The sequence below is a fragment of the Pseudophryne corroboree genome, chromosome 6, assembly GCF_028390025.1.
Source record: "Pseudophryne corroboree isolate aPseCor3 chromosome 6, aPseCor3.hap2, whole genome shotgun sequence".
Classification (NCBI taxonomy): domain Eukaryota; kingdom Metazoa; phylum Chordata; class Amphibia; order Anura; family Myobatrachidae; genus Pseudophryne; species Pseudophryne corroboree.
In genome coordinates this window covers 715,670,051-715,682,324 of record NC_086449.1, presented here as the reverse complement: position 1 = coordinate 715,682,324, position 12,274 = coordinate 715,670,051, and the positions used below count along the sequence as shown (strand labels likewise).

General features: G+C 48.7%; 1 protein-coding gene across 5 annotated transcripts in view; it reads left to right on the top strand.

Moving 5' to 3' along the window:
• Positions 1-12,274, top strand: part of GEMIN5 (gem nuclear organelle associated protein 5) — a 305,616-nt gene that overhangs the window by 69,680 nt on the left and 223,662 nt on the right. For all 5 annotated transcript variants that reach the window (XM_063928370.1, XM_063928371.1, XM_063928368.1 and 2 more), the window contains one exon: positions 2,859-3,010. In XM_063928370.1, the coding sequence (XP_063784440.1) occupies positions 2,859-3,010 (152 nt within the window). The remainder of the gene's footprint in view (positions 1-2,858; positions 3,011-12,274) is intronic.

Sequence of the window (12,274 nt, the reverse complement as noted above, 5' to 3'; positions counted from 1 at the left end):
GGGTAGATTGTGAATTGCCAAAGATCCAACCTCATGCCAACTCAACGGATTCAGTTCCTCTGTCTCCTCTTGGACACGGTACAATTGAGAGTATTCCTACCAGAGAACAAGGTGCAGAACCTACAGAGATTAGTGGCTCAGGTACTGAGCTCACAAACGGTTTTTCTACACCTCTGTGTGGAATTTCTCGGGAAGATGGTGGCGTCTTTCGAAGCTCTCCAGTACGGCAGACTTCATTCCCGACGATTACAGATGAACCTCATTGCTCAGTGAGCAGGGTCACACTGGTTTTTACATCAGAGAATCCGACTTCCACCACGCATACGCACCTTCTTACTTTGGTGTTCGTTGCACAAGAATCTCGCAACAGGCAAGGGATTCGGCATTTGGGATTGGAGGATCCTGACAACAGATGCCAGTCTCAGAGGTTGGGGTACCGTCTCAAAGGAGCATCAGTTTCAGAGCAGATGGACGCTACTGGAGAGCAGCCTACCCATAAACATTTGCGAACTAAGAGCAGTTTACAATGCGCTTTTCTTAACCAAAGACCAAGTCATGGGTCAACACATAAGAATGCAGTCGGACAATGTCACGACGACGGCATACATAAACCGTCAAAGAGGAACAAGGAGCGGAATGGCGTTAAAGGAAGCCACAAAGATCTTGTGGGCAGAAAGGCGAAACATCATCCTCTCGGCAGTGTTCGTTCCAGGTGTGGAGAACTGGGAAGCAGATTATCTCAATCACCAGGACATGCATCTGGGAGAGTGGTGCCTCCATCCATGGATTTTCGACATGGTGGTGAGGAGATGGGGTCCACCTCAAGTCGACCTAATAACGTCTCGACAATAACATCAGTAGCCCAGATGTGTGTCCAGGATAAGAGATCCAGCAGCAGAAGGAGTGGACACATTAACACTTCCTTGGTGTTACAGGAAGGTTTACATTTTTCTACTTTTCCAACTCATACCCAGGATTCCGGAAAGGGGGTTGAACGAGAACGAGTGTGGGCGATTCTAATCGCACCAGCTTGGCCCCGCAGGAGTTGGTACTCAGACCTGCGAGGGTTACTAGCGGAAGATCCTTGACGGTTACCTCGGAGAGAGGACCTGCTATCTCAGGGACCGTTCCAACACCCAGGCCTGGACGGGCTGCGTTTAACGGCGTGGCTATTGAAAACCGGATCTTAAGAAACAGAGGGACACCAAGAATGGCCATTCCTACGATGATTGCCGCTAGGAAACCGGTCACAGCCATACACTACTACAGGATTTGAAAGAGGTACTTGGACTGGTGTCAAGAACGTGGGTGGAATTCGACGAACTTCCACTTATCCAGACTTTTATTTTTCCTTCTGACCGGCCTAGAGTTAGGTCTGCGGCTGGGATCTCTGAAGGTTCAAGTGTCGACTCTTTCCATCCTTTTTCAACAGCGGTTGGCATTCTTGCCAGAGGTTCAAACCTTTTTACAGGGGGTTCTGAGGGTAAAGCCCCCTTTTCGTCCTCCACTGCACCATGGGATCTAAATTTGGTGTTAGGTTTTTTTTTTTAAATCGCCACTGTTTGAGCCGTTAGCGAGAACAGACCTGAAATATCTCTCTTGGAAGGTAACGTTGTTGCTGGCCTTGGCTTCGGCTGCGCGGGTTTCTGAGTTAGGAGCCTTATCGTGTAAGAGTCCTTTTTATTTAATTATTTTTCATGAGGATCGGGCGGAACTCCGTACAAGAGCGGATTTCCTTCCTAAGGTTGTTTCAGGGTTTCATGTAAACCAGCAAATTGTGGTCCCATCTTTCCATTGTCTCACAGATGGGGACGTGTCCTTGGTTGTTGTCCGAGCTTTGCGGGTGTACATACACGTTACGTCATCCTTCAGGAAGTCGGACCATTTGTTTGTCCTTTATGATGGGCCAAAGAAGGTTTGGCCGGCTTCTAAGCAGTCTCTGTCTCGATGGATTAGACTTGCCATTCGGCAAGCTTATATTTCCTGTGGTAAACAGGTTCTGGTACAGACGGGTGCTCATACCACCCGATCGGTGGGTGCCTCCAGGGCGGCTGCTAGAGGTATTTCCACTAAACTTTGCAGAGCGGCGACGTGGTCCTCAGCCCACACGTTCGCGAAATTTTACAAGTTTGATACCTTTGCGTCCGAAGTCTCTAAGTTCGGACGTTTGGTTTTGCAGGTCGCCGACAGCGCTCCCTTCCTGGGGGATAACTTTGGGACGTCCCCTACTGTATAGGACTCCAGTGTCCCCTAGTGGATGAAAGAGAAAAGAGGATTTTGGTACTTACCGATAAATCCATTTCTCTGAATCCTCTAGGGGACACTGGACGCCCGCCTCGTTGCTGTCGGCCTGCTGTATTAAAAGTTCTTGTTTAAACAGTTCGTACAAACAGCGTTGGTTTTTTGGTTAAGAGTTTCTTAGATGCTGTTTGCTATGTTGTACGGTTCGGTTCCTCGCCAGGTGCTCTAGTATCATGTCCTATTCTCTCAGTCAAATTTTCCAAACTGAGGGAGGAGGGATGTGAAGGGGGAGGAACCGGCTGTGCAGACAATGCTAATTTTAGATTGTGCCACACCTCCGGTTGCAAGCTTCACACCCCTACTGTATAAGAACGCTCCAGTGTCCCCTAGAGGATTCAGAGAAATGGATTTATCGGTAAGTACCAAAATCCTCTTTTTTGCTTTGATGACCTGTACTGTGTATTGCCGCTCCATAGCATAGTTGTTTCTTTTCTAGGTTAAAGTTATTCATGGTAAATGAATTATTGTAAACAGCCAGTCTTTGTTCCAGAGTAACTGCTGCATGTGATGGGAGAAACTAGGGATATCTGTCAGTGATTTGTTTCATCTGTTCCCAGGTACAAGGACGGCATGGTTGTCCTGATAGACATCAGCCGCAGAGGAGAGGTCACACATCGTTTGCGTGGACATGATGATGAGATCCACTGCCTGGTATGGTGCCCGCAGCCCCGAGAGGAAGACCTAACCCAAAAGCTGGAGGGGGTACCAGGTACTTAAATGCCCTCATTATATGTAAACATGTGACATCCAAGTGTTACATATATAACATGTGAGAGAGAGAGACAGTGTGCTTCTTCCATACCAATCGGACTTTGAAAATAGAGATGAGGAATAATAGTAGTTTCTCTAACGTCCTAAGTGGATGCTGGGGACTCCGTAAGGACCATGGGGAATAGCGGCTCCGCAGGAGACTGGGCACATCTAAAGAAAGCTTTAGGACTATCTGGTGTGCACTGGCTCCTCCCCCTATGACCCTCCTCCAAGCCTCAGTTAGATCTCTGTGCCCGAACGAGAAGGGTGCACACTAGGGGCTCTCCTGAGCTTCTTAGTGAAAGTTTTAGTTTAGGTTTTTTATTTTCAGTGAGACCTGCTGGCAACAGGCTCACTGCATCGAGGGACTAAGGGGAGAAGAAGCGAACTCACCTGCGTGCAGAGTGGATTGGGCTTCTTAGGCTACTGGACATTAGCTCCAGAGGGACGATCACAGGCCCAGCTTGGATGGGTCCCAGAGCCGCGCCGCCGGCCCCCTTACAGAGCCAGAAGGCAGAAGAGGTCCGGAAAATCGGCGGCAGAAGACGTCCTGTCTTCAACAAGGTAGCGCACAGCACTGCAGCTGTGCGCCATTGCTCTCAGCACACTTCACACTTCGGTCACTGAGGGTGCAGGGCGCTGGGGGGGGGGGGGGGGCGCCCTGAGACGCAATAAAAACGCCTTGGATGGCAAAAAATGCATCACATATAGCTCCTGGGCTATATGGATGCATTTAACCCCTGCCAGAATACATAGAAAAACGGGAGATAAGGCCGCCGATAAGGGGGCGGAGCCTATCTCCTCAGCACACTGGCGCCATTTTCCCTCACAGCTCCGTTGGAGGGAAGCTCCCTGACTCTCCCCTGCAGTCACTACACTACAGAAAGGGTTAAAAAAGAGAGGGGGGCACAAATTAGGCGCAGTATTAACTATACAGCAGCTATAAGGGGAAAAACACTTATATAAGGTTATCCCTGTATATATATATAGCGCTCTGGTGTGTGCTGGCAAACTCTCCCTCTGTCTCCCCAAAGGGCTAGTGGGGTCCTGTCCTCTATCAGAGCATTCCCTGTGTGTGTGCTGTATGTCGGTACTTTTGTGTCGACATGTATGAGGAGAAAAATGATGTGGAGACGGAGCAGATTGCCTGTAATAGTGATGTCACCCCCTAGGGGGTCGACACCTGAGTGGATGAACTGTTGGAAGGAATTACGTGACAGTGTCAGCTCTGTATAAAAGACAGTGGTTGACATGAGACAGCCGGCTATGCAGCTTGTGCCTGTCCAGACGTCTCATAGGCCGTCAGGGGCTCTAAAGCGCCCGTTACCTCAGATGGCAGATATAGACGCCGACACGGATACTGACTCCAGTGTCGACGGTGAAGAGACGAATGTGACTTCCAGTAGGGCCACACGTTACATGATTGAGGCAATGAAAAATGTTTTACACATTTCTGATAATACGAGTACCACCAAAAAAGGGGTATTATGTTCGGTGAGGAAAAACTACCTGTAGTTTTCCTGAATCTGAGAAATTAAATGAGGTGTGTGATGATGCGTGGGTTTCCCCCGATAACAACTGATAATTTCTAAAATGTTATTGGCATTATATCCTTTCCCGCCAGAAGTTAGGGTGCGTTGGGAAACACCCCCTAGGGTGGATAAAGCGCTCACATGCTTGTAAGGGCTCTACCTTCGCCTGAGATGGCCGCCCTTAAGGATCCTGCTGATAGAAGGCAGGAGGGTATCCTAAAAGGTATTCACACACATACTGGTGTTATACTGCGACCAGCAATCGCCTCAGCCTGGATGTGCAGTGCTGGGTTGGCGTGGTCTGATTCCCTGACTGAAAATATTGATACCCTAGATAGGGACAGTATATTTTTGCCTATAGAGCATTTAAAAGATGCATTTCTATATATGCGTGATGCACAGCGGAATAATTGCCGACTGGCATCAAGTCTAAGCGCGTTGTCCATTTCTACCAGTAGAGGGTTATGGACACGTCAGTGGTCAGGTGATGCGTATTCCAAACGGCATTTGGAAGTATTGCTTTATTAAGGGGAGGAGTTATTTGGGGTCGGTCTTTCAGACCTGGTGGCCACGGCAACAGCTGGGAATTCCACGTTTGTACCCCAGGTCGCCTCTCAACATGAGAAGACGCCGTATTATCAGGCGCAGTCTTTTCGTGGACAAGCGGGTAAAAGGTTCCTCATTTCTGCCCCGTGACAGAGGGAGAGGAAAAAGGCTGCAGAAATCAGCCAGTTCCCAGGAACAGAAACCCTCTCCCGCCTCTGCCAAGCCCTCAGTATACGCTGGGGCTTTACAAGCAGAATCAGGCACGGTGGGGGGCCCGTCTCAATGAATTTCAGCGCGCAGTGGGCTCACTCGCAAGTAGACCCCTGGATCCTTCAGGTGATATCTCAGGGGTACAAATTAGAATTCGAGACGTCTCCCCCTCGCCGTTTCCTAAAGTCGGCTTTACCGATGTCTCCTTCTGACAGGGAGACAGTTTTGGAAGCCATTCACAAGCTGTATTCCCAGCAGGTGATAATCAAGATACCCCTCCTGCAACAGGGAACGGGGTATTATTCCACACTGTTGTGGTACCGAAGCCGGACGGCTCGGTGAGACCGATTCTAAATCTAAAATCTTTGAACACTTACATACAGAGGTTCAAATTCAAGATTGAGTCACTCAGAGCAGTGATTGCGAACCTGGAAGAAGGGGACTACATGATGTCTCGGGACATCAAGGATGCTTACCTTCATGTCAAAATTTACCCTTCTCACCAAGGGTACCTCAGGTTTATGGTACAGAACTGTCACTATCAGTTCAGACACTGCCGTATGGATGGTCCACGGCATCCCGGGTCTTTACCAAGGTAATGGCCGAAATGATGATATTCCTTCGAAGGAAGTGAATTTTAGTTATCCCTTACTTGGACAATTCCCTGATAAGGGTAAGATCCAGGGAACAGTTGGAGGTCGGTGTAGCACTATCTCAGGTAGTGTAGCGGCAGCACGATTGGATTCTCAATATTCCAAAATCGCACCTGGTTCCGACGACGTGTCTTCTGTTCCTAGGGATGATCCTGGACACAGTCCAGAAAAAGGTGTTTCTCCCGGAGGAGAAAGCCAGGGAGTTATCCGAGCTAGTCAGGAACCTCCTAAAACCGAGCCAAGTCTCAGTGCATCAATGCACAAGGGTTCTGGGTAAAATGGTGGCTTCCTACGAAGCAATCCCATTCGGCAGATTCCACGCAAGAACTTTCCAGTGGGACCTGCTGGACAAATGGTCCGGGTCGCATCTTCAGATGCATCAGCGGATAACCCTGTCACCAAGGACAAGGGTGTCCCTCCTATGGTGGTTGCAGAGTGCTCATCTTCTAGAGGGCCGCAGATTAGGCATTCAGGACTGGGTCCTGGTGACCACGGATGCCAGCCTGCGAGGCTGGGGAGCAGTCACACAGGGAAGGAATATCCAGGGCTTATGGTCAAGCCTGGAGACATCACTTCACATAAATATCCTGAAGCTAAGGGACATTTACAATGCTCTAAGCTTAGCAAGACCTCTGCTTCAAGGTCAGCCGGTGTTGATCCAGTCGGACAACATCACGGCAGTCACCCACGTAAACAGACAGGGTGGCACAAGAAGCAGGAGGGCAATGGCAGAAGCTGCAAGGATTCTTCGCTGGGCGGAAAATCATGTGATAGCACTGTCAGCAGTATTCATTCCGGGAGTGGACAACTGGGAAGCAGACTTCCTCAGCACGACCTCCACCCGGGAGAGTGGGGACTTCACCCAGAAGTCTTCCACATGATTAAAAACTCGACAGGTATTGCGCCAGGTCCAGGGACCCTCAGGCAATAAGCTGTAGACGCTCTGGTATGTGTTCCCTCCTCTGCCTCTCATACCCAAGGTACTGAGATTGATAAGATGGAGAGGAGTAAGCACTATATTCGTGGTTCCGGATTGGCCAAGAAGGACTTGGTAACCGGAACTTCAAGAGATGCTCACGGAGGATCCGTGGCCTCTACCTCTAAGAAGGGACCTGCTCCAGCAAGGACCCTGTCTGTTCCAAGACTTACCGCGGCTGCGTTTGACGGCATGGCGGTTGAACGCCGGATCCTGAAGGAAAAAAGGCATTCCGGATGAAGTCATCCCTATCCTGATCAAAGCCAGGAAGGATGTAACCGCAAAAACATTATCACCGCAATTGGCGAAAATATGTTGCGTGGTGCGAGGCCAGTAAGGCCCGACGGAGGAAATTCAACTGGGTCGATTCCTACATTTCCTGCAAACAGGAGTGTCTATGGGCCTGAAATTGGGGTCCATTAAGGTTCAAATTTCGGCCCTGTCAATTTTCTTCCAAAAAGAACTAGCTTCAGTCCCTGAAGTTCAGACGTTTGTAAAAGGGGTACTGCATATACAGCCTCCTTTTGTGCCTCCAGTGGCACTTTGGGATCTCAATGTAGTTTTGGGTTCCAAAAGTCACATTGGTTTGAACCACTTAAATCTGTGGAGTTAAAATATTTCACATGAAAAGTGGTCATGCTGTTGGCCCTGGCCTGGGCCAGGTGCGTGTCAGAATTGGCGGCTTTATCCTGAAAAAGCCCTTATCTGATTTTCCATTCGGACAGGGCGGAATTGAGGACTCGTCCTCAGTTTCTCCCCAAGGTGGTTTCAGCGTTTCACCTGAACCAACCTATTTGTGGTGCCTGCGGCTACTAGGGACTTGGAGGCCTCCAAGTTGCTAGACGTTGTCAGTGCCCTGAAAATATATGTTTCCAGGACGGCTGGAGTCAGGAAATCTGACTCGCTGTTTATCCTGTATGCACCCAACAAGCTGGGTGCTCCTGCTTCTAAGCAGACTATTGCTCGTTGGATTTGTAGTACAATTCAGCTTGCACATTCTGTGGCAGGCCTGCCACAGCCAAAAATCTGTAAATGCCCACTCCACAAGGAAGGTGGGCTCATCTTGGGCGGCTGCCCGAGGGGTCTCGGCTTTACAACTTTGCCGAGCAGCTACTTGGTCAGGAGCAAATACGTTTGTAAAATTCTACAAAATTGATATCCTGGCTGAGGAGGACCTGGAGTTCTCTCATTTGGTGCTGCAGAGTCATCCGCACTCTCCCGCCCGTTTGGGAGCTTTGGTATAATCCCCATGGTCCTTACGGAGTCCCCAGCATCCACTTAGGACGTTAGAGAAAATAAGAATTTACTTACCGATAATTCTATTTCTCATAGTCCGTAGTGGATGCTGGGCGCCCATCCCAAGTGCGGATTGTCTGCAATACTTGTACATAGTTATTGTTACAAAAATCGGGTTATTATTGTTGTGAGCCATCTTTCAGAGGCTCCTCTGTTATCATGCTGTTAACTGGGTTCAGATCACAGGTTATACGGTGTGATTGGTGTGGCTGGTATGAGTCTTACCCGGGATTCAAAATCCTTCCTTATTGTGTACGCTCGTCCGGGCACAGTATCCTAACTGAGGCTTGGAGGAGGGTCATAGGGGGAGGAGCCAGTGCACACCAGATAGTCCTAAAGCTTTCTTTAGATGTGCCCAGTCTCCTGCGGAGCCGCTATTCCCCATGGTCCTTACGGAGTCCCCAGCATCCACTACGAACTATGAGAAATAGAATTATCGGTAAGTAAATTCTTATTTTTTGTAATATCTTTCAGTTGTCCAAAACAGATAAAGGGAAGGGTTGAGTTGTTAAACTTGGAGTATGGTAAATATATGGAGCTGGGTTGGAAACAGCTTCCTGGCCACAATTTGATATCCTAAATGCTGCTGTTGTGTCCCTGACATATACAATGATGGGATAGATCCTGGTGATGATCTGGTGGTAGCTTTTGAAATATTTGCTCTGTATTATTACGAACTCTGCAAGAGGAGCCATACAACTTACTATTAGAGCAGGGGCGGATCAATAGAGGGGGCTGCCCGTGTGTGGCCTGCGTGTGTGCCCCACCCCCCGTCCCTCTCTTGCTGGTGAATTTCCTCAGTAGCCGCAGTCTCTGTAGTGTGCATGTAAAGATTTCCGGAAACATGTCCCCGGTGTTATCTGCAGCACCAGCGGAAAGGGAAGTATTGTGAAAGTATGCTGTGTGGGCCCCCCTGCATCCTGCACCCGGCTATTATAGATATGCCATGTATTAAGGGTTACTATTAAATCCCTTTCTTCAAATTGTGGGGCACAGAGGTTGCACCAATACAAAAGCTGGGTAATAGAGAAACGCCTCATCCTGCTGCCCCATCAGGTTCACTGACATGTAATAATTAGGTGATAATAGAAAATTACCCAAATAGCATTACAAAAGAGGACATTCCAGAGAGCTGTTTTCTATAAGATACATAAAAAACTGATGGGGATAACCAAAACCATAATATGGGGAAGGAACTCAGGGCTAGATTTATCATTATGTTATTATCATTTCTTATATGTGTGGTCCTGTTTCACCAAAATATCACGGTGAAGTAGGTACGGTTATCGGCAGCATGTATTAATAACAAGTCTGCCCTAGAGGGAGAGTGTTATAGTACCTGTGTGCCGAAGTTCACTCTCCCGCTCTCAGCTGTTTCTTCTGCCACTGACCATTCTGCGCACCATGCGCCAGTCAGAAACCCCCCAGCGGTACCCGTGCTTATTTTGTGGAAGAAAAACGAAAAGTAGTTTTTTGTGTGCACAGTTCCTGGCTCTCGGAGCCAACAGCCAGGGACAGTGCTGCGTGCCAGGCAACCACAACTGCAGCTGCTGAAATAGATAGCTGCAGTTGTAGAATGGTCAGTGCTACTGACCATTCATACATTGCCTGGCATATCGGCATGCTGTCTTGTAGATAGCATTGCTGATAATGATAGGGGTGCATAGCTGTGCCGGTAATAACTGCTTTCTTACATGGGGGAGAGGCGGCAACAGCATACATAATGTGCACTGATACCACTCCTCCCCCATATAACCTCATAATACATCTACCCCTCAGTGTCTTCAAGGAGACTGTGCTCACCAACATATGGGCCCAGTGCAATCACCCTAGGACCTGATTCATAGATGTACGGTATTGCACAGCGGCAGGGAAGCGGTTATATAATACCATACAACTAGTATGCTTATGCTGCAAGAGACGTATGAAGAAATAAGACGCCTCCTACTGGCATCGCATATCCAATTGCTGCAGTCATCGCCCATCTTAGTTAATCTGATCTTACTGTGATTAGGTGACGGATCTTCTCTACCGGGCCACGAAGTGTGCGTCCGAAGATGCAGACTCTGGTCATGCCTACAAAATGTAGCAACACTCCCCTGTTTTGTAAAACTGTCCCTGTCCTGCCCGCAAACAGCTTGGGGGCACAGCATGTTATGTGGCAGGACGTGTTCTGCAATGTGCAGAGCAGGTCTTGTGCAGTGCACCCACAATCGTACTTGCACGCAAACAATCGGCTTTGTGCACATCTGTGAATTGGGCCCCTAGTCTGCTAGTCTTCAAATCCATGAGATTGACTGTGGATAGAGTTTAGTCGAATTAAAAGATCTTTTGTCTCGATAGATTGAAGGAAGCCAATCTACCCTCCTATAAATAAACATGTGACCTAGCTTCCCTGAAATGCAAGAGAAACTACATTTAAAACAATAAGGTCCTGACAAATAGAAGGAGATAGAACACCTAACTTCCCGGCATGATGTTTTTATATTGTGCCTCTAAAGGAGAGAAGGCTGGGAGGCCGGGAAGTCTAAGGGTGACTGAGTCTGCAGGACTATGGTAACTCCTGCAGTCTAGATTTTTTGGTTTTAATATAATTTTGGGTTTGTGGGAAATTTAAGTGATGTACACGGCAAAGGAAGGGATTTTGGCTGATGAGATCGCAGCTATGACGCTAACATTACTAGGCAGTAGCAGGGGTTAAGCTGGCATTGGAGTATAAGGAGCTTTGCTTCTGTCATCCTGCTGTGGTTGAGACGTAATGCCACCTGTTACATCTGTGGCACTCAGAAACTGGTGGAGAATTTATTTTTTTCTTTGTTCCATAGGGGACACAAGGATAAGATGGGTATAGCCTGGAGAGCTGCAGTCTAAGCACCAAATAGTTGAGATCTTTTTTTTTTTTCCCAGCAGCCCATGCTCCCTTTCCTGTATACCCTGCCTTCAGCCACAGGCAGCTAGTTTTAGTTTGGTGCCTGCGATGAGCGGGCACTGTTCTGGTTATTTATTTATATATATTTCTCTATCGTCCTAAGTGGATGCTGGGGTTCCTGAAAGGACCATGGGGAATAGCGGCTCCGCAGGAGACAGGGCACAAAAAAGTAAAGCTTTACTAGGTCAGGTGGTGTGCACTGGCTCCTCCCCCTATGACCCTCCTCCAGACTCCAGTTAGATTTTGTGCCCGAACGAGAAGGGTGCAATCTAGGTGGCTCTCCTAAAGAGCTGCTTAGAGAAAGTTTAGTTTAGGTTTTTTTCTTTACAGTGAGTCCTGCTGGCAACAGGATCACTGCAACGTGGGACTTAGGGGGAAAGTAGTAAACTCACCTGCATGCAGAGTGGATTTGCTGCTTGGCTACTGGACACCATTAGCTCCAGAGGGATCGAACACAGGCCCAGCCGTGGAGTCCGGTCCCGGAGCCGCGCCGCCGACCCCCTTGCAGATGCTGAAGCGTGAAGAGGTCCGGAAACCGGCGGCTGAAGACTCCTCAGTCTTCATAAGGTAGCGCACAGCACTGCAGCTGTGCGCCATTTTCCTCTCAGCACACTTCACTGGGCAGTCACTGAGGGTGCAGAGCGCTGGGGGGGGGCGCTCTGAGAGGCAAATATAAACCTTATACAAGGCTAAAAATACCTCACATATAGCCCATAGGGGCTATATGGAGATATTTAACCCCTGCCTGACTGGAAAAATAGCGGGAGAAGAACCCGCCGAAAAAGGGGCGGGGCCTATCTCCTCAGCACACGGCACCATTTTCTGTCACAGCTCCGCTGGTCAGAACGGCTCCCAGGTCTCTCCCCTGCACTGCACTACAGAAACAGGGTAAAACAGAGAGGGGGGGCACATTAATGGCTATATATATATATATTAAAGCAGCTATAAGGGAGCACTTAATATAAGGATATCCCTTGTATATATAGCGCTTTGTGGTGTGTGCTGGCAGACTCTCCCTCTGTCTCCCCAAAAGGACTAGTGGGTCCTGTCTTCATTAGAGCATTCCCTGTGAGTTTGCGGT